This window comes from Haliotis rubra, unplaced genomic scaffold (assembly GCF_003918875.1).
Source record: "Haliotis rubra isolate DU_JTF1 unplaced genomic scaffold, ASM391887v1 Scf648, whole genome shotgun sequence".
NCBI classification, from domain to species: Eukaryota; Metazoa; Mollusca; class Gastropoda; order Lepetellida; family Haliotidae; genus Haliotis; species Haliotis rubra.
The window spans coordinates 472195-487351 of NW_025767355.1; the positions used below are offsets into that span (position 1 = coordinate 472195).

At 38.5% G+C, this 15157-nt stretch overlaps 1 protein-coding gene and 1 long non-coding RNA gene across 2 annotated transcripts in view; one reads left to right on the plus strand and one right to left on the minus strand.

The window, feature by feature from the left end:
• The window catches only part of LOC124257024, a 31038-nt gene extending 20460 nt beyond the window's left edge, over nucleotides 1–10578 (plus strand). Inside the window, exon 3 of the long non-coding RNA XR_006893163.1 lies at nucleotides 9249–10578. This is a non-coding gene — a long non-coding RNA (uncharacterized LOC124257024). The remainder of the gene's footprint in view (nucleotides 1–9248) is intronic.
• On the minus strand, nucleotides 474–8125 carry LOC124257023. Its single transcript, XM_046690989.1, has 2 exons — nucleotides 7444–8125; nucleotides 474–2797 (listed from the first exon to the last, which is right to left on the minus strand). Exons 1-2 carry the CDS (start codon nucleotides 8078–8080, stop codon nucleotides 2244–2246), a joined length of 1191 nt encoding a protein of 396 aa, XP_046546945.1. The 5' UTR covers nucleotides 8081–8125; the 3' UTR covers nucleotides 474–2243.
• Nucleotides 10579–15157: the final 4579 nt, after the last annotated feature.

The window sequence follows — 15157 nt, forward strand, 5'->3', positions numbered from 1 at the left end:
TCAAATTCAGAGCTAGAGCAGTCCCAAGTAATTTTATGGTATTTATGTCCATGAAACGTTCATTTTATGTTTCAATACTTCTAAAAACGATGAAAAGTCACAAATATTCAGCTTATATACAAGTATTATGCAGGGAATTATTCTTCAAGCTCATCGTGACGGGCATCAAACCTCAGAATGTAGACAAACACCACGAACTGGCTTGCAGAAACGTAAATGTGTTCTGTGCTAACATGTAGGGTGGGTACATTGTGCCAAGGTTGTATTTATCAATGAGGCAATAGCTCAAACTTCATCAGGTACAAATTCACGGAAATTCTCAAAAAGCATTAAGTTTTCTACAAGAAATGTCCCTTACTTGTTTCCAAAGTTTTAAATTTTGACAAGGATATCACGTGTCTGGACATGTCACAATTAGACGAGCAATGTAAACAAACAGAAGACAGGGGTGCTGTCAATTTACAACGTGTGAAATTTATACTGTTTACATTTTATTTGAGCTGATAAAGTTACATTATTGATCTAGGGTTAAAAAGGAGTCGTTTGCTGAGAATGAGCTATAACTTACATTTGGTAACTTGACACGAAACAATTTCCGGTCCAAACGAATGAGAGTGGTGTCACTAGAAGATCAAAGCTGCAGATATCGTAAGTTATCACTACGTATTGTGACAATTACAATTCAAAATGGGCGATCGAAGTTACATGACGATCGAATTTGTGTGACTTGACGATACTTAAGGGCAACTTTAAGACGATGATATTGCAAAGAGGTTCTGAACATTCCACCTGCAGGGCTATGTTGTCAGACCTGTTGGGAGTTATCTCCCTTACTTTTGGGTGTCTGTGTCATCCGTTGATTACTACCACCTTTGACGTATTGTTCGCAGACTATTATTCATGACAGGTAGATAATAATCATAAAATAAGCAAATATGACCTCAAGTTTTCACATAACCTCATATTTTTATGATGGTTGAGTCTTGTTAGCCTTGTTTGACAATTTGTGTATCCATTCCAGCCAATCTTCATGTAGCTTGTAAAAGTCAGTGAGTGGACGGTTTTATGCAGCTTTTAGCAATATTCCAGCAATATCACCTAAAAGATCATGGTGTATTAAATTTGGAGATCTCTCCAACAAAGTGGTTTGGCCAGTTTATGCATACAGCTCATAATTCTTACAGTTAAATTCTGTCATTTGAAAACTTGCTTCAGAGTATGTTACATCAAGTCGTAGATATCATCTAAAAAATTCACATGCCTTGGAAAATCTTACTGGTAATGTTTCACAAATTCTTAAGATACAATTTTTTACAGTGTATTGTTCATGGCAAATGACTAAATAAACACATAATAGCTAAAAATAAAACTTAAATATTTAACTTTTTTCATGAACTTCCAAGTGACCTCATTTTCATACTGTGAGCATTGTTACAAATCTCAGTTCAAAACACTTTTCATAGTGTATTATTCCTGTCTCCCAGTGTAACTTACAGATTCCTTTTCACAGTACTAAGAAAATATAGTACAAGAAACTCTAGTCAGTCAATTTCTTTCTTACTATGTTTCACACATTCTTAACATTCTCAGTATATTATGACAGAAGACTAAATGCATACAAAATATGCTAGTATAAAGAAACATTATTTGCACTGCTTGCCAGACTTGTCTGACAAGTTATCCATCAAATACTGACCTGGTTTTGGTCGGTAGAAAAACCAAACGTTTACAGCCTAGCCAATATAACAGTTATATAGTAACTGCACAGTGCATGAGAAACACACAAATGCTGTATAGGTAAAAGTGTGTATCTCTGTTACTACCTTACAGTTTGGTTTAAATTTGTCTTAAGACTTCTCCAGCATATGTGCATGCAACAATTATGGCCAGTCTCCTCTGTAGAAACGATACTGACCCATCAAATCTAACAGTCCTTGTGCAATTATATACTTACAGTTCTAAAGATTTCTGTTTTAAACATTTGAAAGAAATACCATTTATTGAAAACTATTTCTACCGACCTAAATTTGTTTACTACACACTCTCTATTTTTTGTACTAATAACCACATTTTACCATTTGAGCTTTTGGTAAAAAAAACCTTTCACTTATACCTAGCAGATTTGAGCTTCAATGTATATTAAAGTACACATTATTTGTATTTACGAGTACCAGTTTTAATTGTATCACAGTCTGTTGTCCATGAAGATATACAGAATCAGAATTACACTCTCGTCTGGTGAGTCACCATTTGCCATTTGCCTGCAGATGCTTCAGGTAGTTGAAGGCAATTTGAGACTTGATCATGTTAATTCCAAACCCGTAGTGTGCCCCATCGTAGCTCATGATGCCGTCTGTCATGTTAAAGGTGTCCAATATAGGTACTCCAGCTGCTCTCAGATTACTGTTGATGAAGGCGTTATATCTGACCACACTACTGTAACTCTGGCCTGGCACACGGGGAGTCTTCAGTATCCCAGGAGCATGTGGAGACAACCACACCATTTTTGGCCATGGAATCTTACCTTTTGCGTTTTCATGTAGAAAGTTGATTGATGGGGAAAGAAAGTTCTTCCAGACCAGTTGCTCATTATATGTTCCGTGGATACCAATACCCACGAAGAAAATAGACTTCTTGTTCTTTTGACTTTTGAGTAAGTTTAGAAGATTGGGACCATGATTATGTGTGAGGAGTTCTACATGGATGACGTTGTTCTTTCCGTCACACACGGGGGCTCTGAAGTTCAGGTATTTGTAGCACAGCAGTTGCATCCACCCAGAACAGTATTCCTTCCAACCTGCAAACATACCACAGCGGTGAAATCTTTCTACACATGACCTGGTCCCCTAATGCGTAAATGTTGCAGTGGTCATGTCTTCAGTATCTCAGAGTACAATTGTCCCAGTGTATCCTAGTGTACCAAACACCTTGGTGTATCAATGCCCCCAGTGTAGTACGATCCTAGTATACAAAGCATCTTGGTGTATAAATGCCCCAGTGTAGTACGATCCTAGTGTACCAAACACCGTGGTGTATCTTGCCCCCAGTGTAGTACGATTCTAGTGTACCAAACACCTTGGTGTATCAATGCCCCCAGTGTAGTACGATCCTAGTGTACCAAACACCTTGGTGTATCATTGCCCCCAGTGTAGTACGGTACTTGTGTACCAAACACCTTGGTGTATCAATGCCCCCAGTGTAGTAATATCCTAGTATACCAAACACCTTGGTGTATCAATGCCCCAAGTGTAGTGATATCCTAGTGTACCAAACACCTAGGTGTATCAATGCCCCCAGTGTAGTAATATCCTAGTATACAAAGCACCTTGGTGTATAAATGCCCCCAGTGTAGTACGATCCTAGTGTACCCCAGTGTAGTACGATCCTAGTGTACCAAACACCTTGGTGTATAAATGCCCCCAGTGTAGTACGATTCTAGCGTACCAAACACCTTGGTGTATCAATGCCCCCAGTGTAGTACGATCCTAGTGTACCAAACACCTTGGTTGGTGTATCATTGCCCCCAGTGTAGTAATATCCTAGGATACCAAACACCGTGGTGTATCAATGCCCTCAGTGTAGTAATATCCTAGTATACCAAACACCTTGGAGTATCAATGCCCCCAGTGTAGTAATATCCTAGTGTACCAAACACCTTGGTGTATCAATGCCCCAGTGCAGTAATATCCAAGTGTACCAAACACCTTGGTGTATCAATGCCCCAGTGTAGTACGATCCTAGTGTACCAAACACCTTGGTGTATCAATGCCCCCAGTGTAGTACGATCCTAGTGTACCAAACACCTTGGTGTATCAATGCCCCCAGTGTAGTACGATCCTAGTGTACCATACAGCTTGGTGTATCAATGACCCCAGTGTAGTAATATCCTAGTGTACCAAACACCTTGGTGTATCATTGCCCCCAGTGTAGTACGATCCTAGTGTACCAAACACCTTGGTGTATCAATGCCCCCATTGTAATACGATCCTAGTGTACCAAACACCTTGGTGTATAAATGCCCCCAGTGTAGTACGATACTAGTATACCAAACACCTTGGTGTATCAATGCCCAAGTGTAGTACGATCCTAGTGTACCAAACACCTTGGTGTATCAATGCCCACATTGTAGTACGATCCTAGTGTACCAAACACCTTGGTGTATCAATGCCCCTAGTGTAGTACGATCCTAGTGTACCAAACACCTTGGTGTATCAATGCCCCCAGCGTAGTACGATCCTAGTGTACCCCAGTGTAGTATGATCCTAGTGTACCAAACACCTTGGTGTATCAATGCCCACATTGTAGTACAATCCTAGTGTACCAAACACCTTGGTGTATCAATGCCCCCAGTGTAGTACGATCCTAGTGTACCAAACACCTTGGTGTATCATTGCCCCCAGTGTAGTACGATCCTAGTGTACCAAACACCTTGGTGTATCAATGCCCCCAGTGTAGTACGATCCTAGTGTACCAAACACCTTGGTGTATCATTGCCCCCAGAGTAGTAATATCCTAGTAAACCAAACACCTTGGTGTATCAATGCTCCCAGTGTAGTAATATCCTAGTATACCAAACACCTTGGTGTATAAATGCCCCAATTGTAATACGATCTTAGTATAGTGTATCCATGTCATAGTGTATCCATGTCATAGTGTATCCCTGTCACAGTGTACCAATGTCATAGTGTACCAATGGCATAGTGTACCAATGTCATAGTGTATCCCTGTCAGAGTGTACCAATGTCATAGTGTATCCTGTCGTAGTGTACCAATGTCATAATGTACCAATGTCATAGTGTACCAATGTCATAGTGTATCCATGTCACAGTGTACCAATGGCATAGTGTACCAATGTCATAGTGTATCCCTGTCAGAGTGTACCAATGTCATAGTGTATCCATGTCATAGTCTACCAATGTCATAGTGTATCCATGTCATAGTGTATCCATGTCATAGTGTATCTCTGTCATAGTGTATCCATGTCATAGTGTATCCATGTCATAGTGTATCCATGTCATAGTGTATCTCTGTCTTAGTGTACCAATGTCATAATGTATCCATGTCATAGTGTATCTCTGTCATAGTGTATCCCTGTAATAGTGTACCAATGTCATAGTGTATCCATGTCATAGTGTACCAATGTCATAGTGTATCCAAGTCATAGTGTACCAATGTCATAGTGTATCCATGTCATAGTGTATCCATGTCATAGTGTATCCATGTCATAGTGTATCTGTCAGTGTCATGTCATAGTGTATCCATGTCATAGTGTATCCATGTCATAGTGTATCCATGTCATAGTGTATCCATGTCATAGTGTATCCATGTCATAGTGTATCCATGTCATAGTGTATCCATGTCATAGTGTACCAATGTCATAGTGTATCCATGTCATAGTGTATCCATGTCATAGTGTATCCATGTCATAGTGTATCCATGTCATAGTGTATCCATGTCATAGTGTATCCATGTCATAGTGTATCCATGTCATAGTGTATCTCTGTCATAGTGTATCCATGTCATAGTGTACCAATGTCATAGTGTATCTCTGTCTTAGTTTACCAATGTCATAGTGTATCCATGTCATAGTGTATCTCTGTCTTAGTTTACCAATGTCATAGTGTATCCATGTCATAGTGTATCTCTGTCATAGTGTATCCATGTCATAGTGTATCTCTGTCTTAGTTTACCAATGTCATAGTGTATCCCTGTCATAGTGTACCAATGTCCTAGTGTATCCCTGTCACAGTGTACCAATGTCATAGTGTATCCCTGTCACAGCGTACCAATGTCATAGTGTATCTATCTGAGTATGTACCTATGTCATAGTGTATCTATGTGAGTATGTACCAATGTCATAGTGTATCCATGTCAGAATGTACCAATGTCATAGTGTATCTATGTGAGTATGTACCAATGTCAGTGTATCCATGTCAGAATGTACCAATCTCATAGTGTATCTATGTGAGTACGTACCAATGTCATAGTGTATCCCTGTCACAGTGTACCAATGTCATAGTGTATCTATGTGAGTATGTACCAATGTCATAGTGTATCACTGTCACAGTGTACCAATGTCATAGTGTATCCCTGCCACAGTGTACCAATGTCATAGTGTACCAATGTCAGAGTGTACCAATGTCATAGTGTACCAATGTCATAGTGTATCCATGTCAGAATGTACCAATGTCATAGTGTATCTATGTGAGTATGTACCAATGTCATAGTGTATCTATGTGAGTATGTACCAATGTCATAGTGTATCCATGTCAGAATGTATCAATGTCATAGTGTATCTATGTGAGAATGTACCAATGTCCAATGTCATAGTGTATCCACGTCAGAATGTACCAATGTCATAGCAAATCTTCCCTTGATTTTTTAACGTTAACAATATATAAATTGATACAACTCCTTCAAAAATTAGAAAATCGGAAACAAACGCTGTGATGCAGCTCTCCTCTAGACAGAAAATCTACTTTCCAACTTTGAAAACATTTGGAGTTTCTTTTTAAGCTATTCATTCAACAAAGTATTCAAAGTTCAAATGTTTAAATTACTGTAATTCTACAAAAGAATAAAACATCAAAAACATGTCTTTGGACAGACGGATGGACAGAATTCCTTGGTATAACTATAAACCCAGACCTTTTTAGATTGGGGGTATAGCAAATACATGTAACCAAAGGTAGACCCTGAAACCAATGGTTTGTAAATGATGATACGCGACTGCATTGGTCACATTTGTATTACTTCTTAGACAGAACAAAAAAAAGGGTAAATTGAATGTCACCCTATCAAAGTCAAGAGAGGGATAATCTCATACAGCCTCCTTAATCCCCTATGTTTACAACCATGAACTGGCTTCCAATCAACCTACTTACTCTTGTATACCATCTGTGTTATCGACCTCTTCTATTGTACAAACAACTCATTTTCGCCTCATCCCTGATCCATTGTCCAAACATCTCATGTATATATCACCCAAAATTACTTCTCAAGTATCACTTGCTTGACAACGACATTAGAATCTATGTGGAAACCCTGCCTATACTGAGTAAAGTATATCCATAAATCTATAAAACCTTGACCTCATTCTTCATCTCCTCGACTTTGTATGTCAATCAAAGGAATAGAATGTAGCACGACAAGTACATTCAACTGAAGTGCTCTGTTTGATGCAGAAGTAAAACACCTGGATTATATGTGCCCCAAAGCTGTATCACGTACCATTTGGGCAGGTGAGTGACGGGATCAGGTGGTCAGACTTGCTGATGTTCTTGGTGCATGTCATTGTACCTCAAATGCATAGATTGATGCTCATGATGTCAAGCTCTGCATTGTCTGGTTCAGTCTGGTTCAGTCTGGTCCAGTCTACTTTCCACAGACTGACATCAAACAGCCTGAGTATGGTGTAACAGACAAAGAAATAGAGAAACAAACCTTTTGGTGTAGAATTTTTTAACATGGAATCTTTGTAGTTGTCAGCGAGGAGGTTGACAGTGACTGTGTACATCTGCCTTAAGAAAGAGTCCCCGACGTAGTAGATTGTAGCTCCTTTAATTAGTTCACACGCAGTGTTTTTGTCGAACATTGAGATCTGACATTGTGGACTGGATGGTTTCCATTCTGCCAGTTCTGCATTAATAGGTCTGCGCATGTCAAAACAATTGTCACACATACATTCCTCCACAGTCTTGTACACACACTTGTTGTTATAGCAACATGGTGTTGGACCAAACGGATCACACAGGGGTCGGAACCACAGAGCCTGATGTTGGAGGCCCTTCAGAAACTCAAAGGTTGCATTTCCACAAATACCATCCGGGCGTGCCAAGGTCGTTGGTACAAAATATTTTCCTCTTGATGCAATCAAGAATCTTTCAACTTTCTCTCTTGCTTCAAATGATACTGTCTTCCGTGTCCAAAATCCTTGCACCATTTCCTCCAAAACATTTTTGCACTCGTTACTTAGTTTGGGCAAAAACATGGAAAGTGGATTGGCTTGTTCCTGGACAGTGACGAAAAGGAATAAAATAGCCAGACACACACTGGCGAAGAAGAACACATGCTTCTTCATGCCTGCGACACTGGTATGATCCTTGTAGGAGATGGGTGGTTTGGTGTCTGACTATCACACAGCCTGTCTGCCTCCACTGAAGAGGGACCCAGTTATCCCTTTCTGGCGGTACTGCAAGGGAGAATTCACATTACGTTACATTACAAAACTAAACATCCTATAAGCCTTAACACATAAATAACATGTGAATACAGAGGTCCAGATAAGCTGCGTATCCGGGTAAAATACGCATAGAAAATTTCCAATTACGCATTGAAAATGTTAGATACGCAAAAAGTTGAAAACAAATGCGTACGGAATATATTTATAAAAATCGCTTGCGTAATGTAAAAGACATCGATTGCTATCAAGTTGTACTGTTAGTATGGCACTAGTGTTGCACTGTCAGTACAGGATGAGTGATTTTTTATGAAATCATTTCCATTATATTTAAGTTGGTTTTGATTAGGTATGACATAAGGCAGAACATACCTGCTTAGTAAACTTACTCAATGACATAAGTAAGTAAAATGACTGAAATACGCACATATTTGAAAGCAGTGGGTAACGGAAAAAGAAATACCCACTCAACATTCATAATACTCACTCCAAAAAAATAATAATAAATAATAATAAATGCATATTTATAATGCGCCCCTTCCACACCCTAAGGCATGCTCAAAGCGCTACAGAATATTTACACTGCATGGAGTGTTTACAGATGAAGTTATACATAATATACTGAGAAAAGGTGCGTTTTAAGTCTGGACTTAAAAATGTCAATTGTGGCAGAGCTTTTAAGGGCACATGGTACAGTACCCACATGAGCTAAATCTTATCTGGAGCTCTGTGAATATTTGAGGAACATAGTCACTGGTGCAAGTTTTGAACATACGAGTGAGTGAGTGAGTTTAGCTTTATGTCACACTCAGCAATATTCCATTTTTATGGCGGCGGTCTGTAAATAATCAAGTCTGGACCAGATAATCCAGTGATCAACAGCATGAGCATCGATCTGCGCAATTGGGAGCCGTTGACATGTGTAAACCAAGTCAGCGAGTCTGACCACCCGATCCCGTTAGTCCATTCTTATGACAAGCATGGGTTACATAAGATCAATTCTAACCTGGATCTTCACGGGTCCTTGAACACACAACGACCAGTATTTACATATTTTTTATTTTGTTAGATACCAATATGGCAGAAGTGTTTGAGACCCTACTGGAGAAGTGTCCCCATCTCTTGCTTTCCGACCGAGAGAAACAAATCCTGGAGCAATCGGGACACACTTTCTACAAGCGATACCAGATCCCTCGCCAGTTTCTCGAACTCTATTTGCTGTGCTTTCGCCAATTTGAAGAAGACGGCAAATCTTGTCTACATCTACCCACCCAACCGATTTCTACCCACAGCAGGCAAACTCGGAATCGTTCTCGCCAGTGACTACTGCCCAGAACCCAAGGGCAGACACAACCGATGCACCGACTGCCTCATCGCTATATTGAAACTTCCCACTCTCTTCGAACCAGACAGCTCTACATGCAAGTGTGGCGCCATCGACCACTGCGTCGGCAGCAAGAAATGGGTTCTCTGGAAAAGAAAGTGATAGAATACACACCCCAGGAGCGACTCCCACTCAAGGTTCCGGAAGAAATCGCGATCCACTGCTGTTTCTCGAACATAGAGAAACTGTACGACAATGACTGCCTCTTGTGGTGCTTGCGATACCAACGCCTCCTCGACAAATTGGTGGACAATTGTCCATGCGAGAAAGATTCTTGTATCTTCCGGCACCTAGCTAGTTACTCATGAGAAGTAGCCCTCCCAACCGTCCCCTCTCACTACTACGGGCTTCTCAGTAAGCCTGTGTGGGGGAATATACGGAGAGAGTGAGGACAGCATGCCTTTGGTCACGTGGGTGCGCTTTTGGCGGGAAAGGCAAGGGAGGTAACTCCAGGGTGAGTGATTGTACATTCGCTTCAGTGAACTGGAAGGGAATCAAGCTTCCACTTAACCGTCGAAGGAGAAGGGAGATAAGCAATAAAGCATGAAATAAGAATATAGCATGAGTCAGGATAAGGAAAAAAACAACAGTTACCGTTCAATGAAGAGATAAGGTACTATCTTTTACCTAGATATTATAATGGAATAGTCCAAATAAAAACACAAGAAAGAAAACTGAAGCTATATCATTTACTTTGAAAGATACCCCAAAAGACATTATTTTGAATTTTGATTTTCATAAACATTTTGGTTTAACTTTCGCGTCTAATGGGAGTTAGTTTAAACATATTTTATTTCGAATTACAAAAAAATGGGGATCAGTGAACAAGCCAGGGAGTTGGCATCATCATATAGAAAAGATTGTCAAAAAATCTAAAATGATAGGAGCATTTCAGAAATTAAAGGTCCTACTAATTAGAATAACATTAGCAAAAATATATACTGCAAAAATATATATGGCCACATTTTGAGTACGCTCGTGCGGTATGCAGGGGCGGATACAGCTTTTTGAGAAAGGGAGGGGTGCGTGCGTGCGTGCGCGCGCGCGCACTCTTCATTTTCACGAGAGTTTCAATGGTCATTTAATAAAAATTCAGGACAACATGGGGGTGCGTACCCTTGCAAGCAAACCAATAGATTGGAAAACTCCAACTTGAAGCAGCTCGCATAGTTACTGGTCTTCCAGTTCGTTGTATTATGAAACAGGATGGATCTACTTAACTGTGAGAAGGAGAAGATGCAAATTAACATTATATAATAAAATTAAAAAAATGTGGAATGATACTCCCTTTGAAAGAAAAGTGGGTACCTAAATATTATTCATATGGAATAAAGAAGTTAAATGTTTTGCAGAAAAGGTTAAGATATATGACGAACACACTTAATTATGATATATATTTAGAATAAATGTATAAAATGACACATCATGTCAATGTAGCCATGGATGTGAAAATGTTTTTCATTCTTTCTTGAATGTCAATTGTACACTATTCAAGAACATTAACTGTTATAAAATCTTTAGACAATATTGTTAAACATAGAAAACTGATTGGTATTAATCTTATCTTACATGGCAATGCAGGTCTCTCAATTACTGAAAATCAGAATGTTTTCAAATATGTACATATCTATATCTTTCAAACGAAAAATTTTCTCAGTTAACTTCTGTTGTACATATCCTAGCCTATGTCTGTCACTTGTGTACATTGTTGTAAGATGAATTGTGTAATTATTGGGAGAGAGCTTTCCTAAGTTTGATAACTTGTGCCCAATCCTTTTCTTGAATGAATTAAATGTTTCAATCAATAAACACACTCTCTCAGTGACAAACCTGTTTTTATATTTGATAGTATTTAATAGTAAAAACAATTTTGAGAAGATAAGACAGATTATCATTTAATCACAACAAAGTTCAATTTACAAACAATCAAACTTCTCAGTAGACAGTGGACTGTTCCATTATACCCGTAGGTGTTACGCTAATTAGTAATTAGCCTTCCAGTTCAGTGTCTGTCAACTGGGAGACAACCCTGTGTGCTTAGGTTTATATCAGAAGACATTAGGTATATTGTTGTGCAGGAAACCTCACAGAGTTTGTACCATCTGATTTGATGTTGGATACAAAAGATAATGAGGCTATCAAGGGCAAGTTGTATGTGTATAAGTCTAGTGAAGTGGCATTTTGCGCCCCGTTGTGTCTGGTTTTCAATCATCAACATACCTAGAGCAAGCAAACTCGTGACCTTTATCGCCATTCATTTTGTTACCTAGTATTTGCCCTGAAATGTATTTTTCAAGTTAACCTTACAATTAAATTTCATTTTTGTGAAACTTTCAATGAAAACTAAAAGGTGATATTGATTTCTGTTATGCCGTGAAAATAGGAAATCTAACTAATTGAAATGCTTTCTGGTCGACTTAACTGTAGGTTAGTTGTTAGTCATAGCAATCATGTGGGGTGTTAAAGTACTGTTGGAAATAGAAAAATTCGGATTTATATCTACAATTTAGGTAGTTAATATGTGAAAGTGTGAAATATCTCTTAAACTAAGTTCGGCCTAACTACAGTCTCAGTGGTAGGGAGATAGGAAACGTAGAAAAAGGACTTTACTGAGGAGAGATTAGTGCAGAAATGAGCAATGCAGTTTTTCTTTAAGTCGAAAGCGACTTATTTGGAACAGACCATGGCTTTATGTAAATTAGTGTGCGATGATATTGTATTATAAAGGAAACTTTTTAAATGTCCATTTTGAAATTAAAATTAGCTTCATAATAAATGATAGCTGACGTAAAAACTAATAACTTTAATACTGAAACTATTAAGGACGCAGTCTCACTATCATCATAAAAAGAAACAGGTAGGAGGGGTCATCTCAAAAGCAAAACCAGGACGGGTGTCGCAGACAGTGGTTGGGGTCGGGCTGGGGGATACAGATATCAGCTTATATAAGATAATCCTTTATATTAGAGGAATGAAACTGGTGAAGTAACAATTCATAACAATTTACAAATAATATCCAGTCTTGTCGATCTTCGGGTGGTCATGTCACCTATACATTTTGAGACATTTAATACAATGGCTAATTTTAGCTTTTCTATGGGTATAGTTCTCTTTTACATATCTCAACATAAACTTTATGAAAGGAAGACACGTAAGATGTTAATCAATAGATGAGACGTATACAACGCACATGAAAAAGTATAAAATATCTTTGAGATGACCCCTTGTGCCTGTATGCAGCACATGCATTTCATGCCCGGTGAGTCGACAGTCCATCATCATACCTGGCTGAGCGACCTAATTGCCATTTATAGTCTGATCTATTGTTTTCAGCAGCTATTCGAAAGTTTTGCCTGATTTTACGAGTAAACTTGCTTTTCTGGATACCCTATTACGCATCCTACTGAACTCTCAGTTAGGCCAATGTGGGTTATTTCGACATATGCTATTTGCAATTATATACATTTTAGGGATACAAAGAAACAGCCTAAAAACATTATTTTTTCTATTTCCGAAAGTACTTTAAAAGTATTTTCAGGAAGAAATGGCACATTCTTGTCAATTAGCTAGGGCTCGCATGAGTACTCGGGTCCGAGTCGGGTAAAGCAGGACTAGAGTCCAATTGAATGGACTTGAGGACTCGCATTGTCCTGGAAGCACCCGCAAAGAAGCACTGTAGACAGAAAACCAGCTCAGCAAGCAACGGTGGGGCAGTTTGGTAATTCTGTTAGCAAAAGTCACAACCCTGTTGACAGGAAATGGTATGAAGGTATTACGCGAAAGCAATGCTTATGTGCGTTAAAGATCACATATACTCTACAGGGGTACAAATACATCAATCACTAATTGGCATCGTTATAAATGAAACCCAGTCATTAAAACTACTCATTCCGATCTTTAATTAACTTAAATCGACCTTTTTGACAACAGTGCACAATTCTCACCCTTGAACGACATTTCAACCAATCAGAGCAGCGCGTCTCTGTGACGTCATATGAGGAAGAGATATGAGGGCCGATGCAGAATTCATGTACATTTCAGGGGGTAAATTATCTTGTTTACAGGTTTGTATAAACCTGAAATTGTGACAACTGTTGTGAAAAATGAGAGCTATATGTTCTCACAATCTACTGTCATTTAATTTTGTCTCCTGCTTTGCCTAGTTTCCGAGTTACAACTAGTTTTCATAGACGATTCTGTCAAAATCGCTTGGTGTCGCTAGGCTTTATTTGTTTGAGCCAGACGCTAGTGATAGTGAAAACAATGATCAGCCTCGCTCATCACGGTTACCGTTAATTTCTTCAACCAAAACAGTGCGACATTAAGAAGGGTGGATGCCAATCAGATGCAGTTATTTGAAAATATCCTTGGTAGTTCTTGTCTGATTGTAATAAAGCATCAAAGCAGTGTGGGCTTTTTCAGGTTTTCTGATGCCTGGATGGTAAAATGACTGATCCAAATTTATCTCATTTCTGTGGGTTTTTTTAAACTTGATATTTAATCATGTCATGTAAAAATGACGTCTACTGCGTAAAAATTGACAATTGATTTATTTGAATCTGTAAACTAAACAACCCTACTTTGCCATTGCTAGAAGAATCTGAAAATTTACTTAGGTAAATAGGTACATACAGTTTTAGCATACAGCAAATGCTTATATGTATTTCTTATGCAACAATGAAGTTCTGTTCGTATTCTCAAAACAGTGTCGGCCCATAAGTTTTCACATACAATTAAAATTGTATGCAATGCAGCAATGAATACTCCCTTGTTGTAACCCGTGTTAGGTGGTATAATCCTACACATGTTATTTGTCATCATTCACTTGATGGTCAGTTAATGAATTTATAACAGATACAATTAGTGGTAACACCACTTAGATTACCCGACAAAGGTTCCCATTTGGCATTTCTTGTGTCTGGAGTAAATACTCAACATTATAAACATCGATCAAAGGATCAACCGATAACACGCTGATTGATTAATTACTTTTATTTTACACAGCGGATTTGTCAAAAGGTAGTGTTTATGTATGTAGATTTACTAATCTATACTGAATACACTCTGTCGTGTCTGTGTCTGCGTAAAAACAACGTCCTTCTATCAAAGGATTAACCACCAATACATGGATTGATTGCTCATTATTGGCTAAGTAAATTACCGTTTTTAAAGAATGGCGGACATTATGCAATTAGTTGCCAGGTGTACTATCTTGGGTGACCAATGAGACTATACACCAATGTGAAATACCTGAAACAATATATCACTTTTTCGTATAGTAGACTGTAAAAGACACATCACTTGGAACAGCTGCAGATGAATAGCATATCACTCGTTTTTGTGGATATTGATGGATACATTCCTCGAACAAGGTAATAGCCTGACATTGTTCCTATAACTTTAATCTGTTTTAATTTTAATATTTGCATTTTGTTTTTATTCATTTGTCGTAGCATTCAACAGAATCATTGTTTTCCCCGTGAAGTGTAATGAGACAGACAACATACACTAGGGCGTGTGTGCGAATTATGATTCACATTGGCAAACTATAAAATATCTAGATATTACAGTCCTGTTATAAATTCACTATAAGT

What these genes read in the sequence shown, in the direction of transcription:
- LOC124257023 (XM_046690989.1), bottom strand. Translation starts at nt 8,080, where the DNA reads ATGAAGAAGCATGTGTTCTTCTTCGCCAGTGTGTGTCTGGCTATTTTA. An exon ending in AAAAAATTCTACACCAAAAG is followed by an intron (nt 2,798 to 7,443) that starts GTTTGTTTCTCT and finishes GTATGTTTGCAG; the next exon opens with GTTGGAAGGAATACTGTTCT.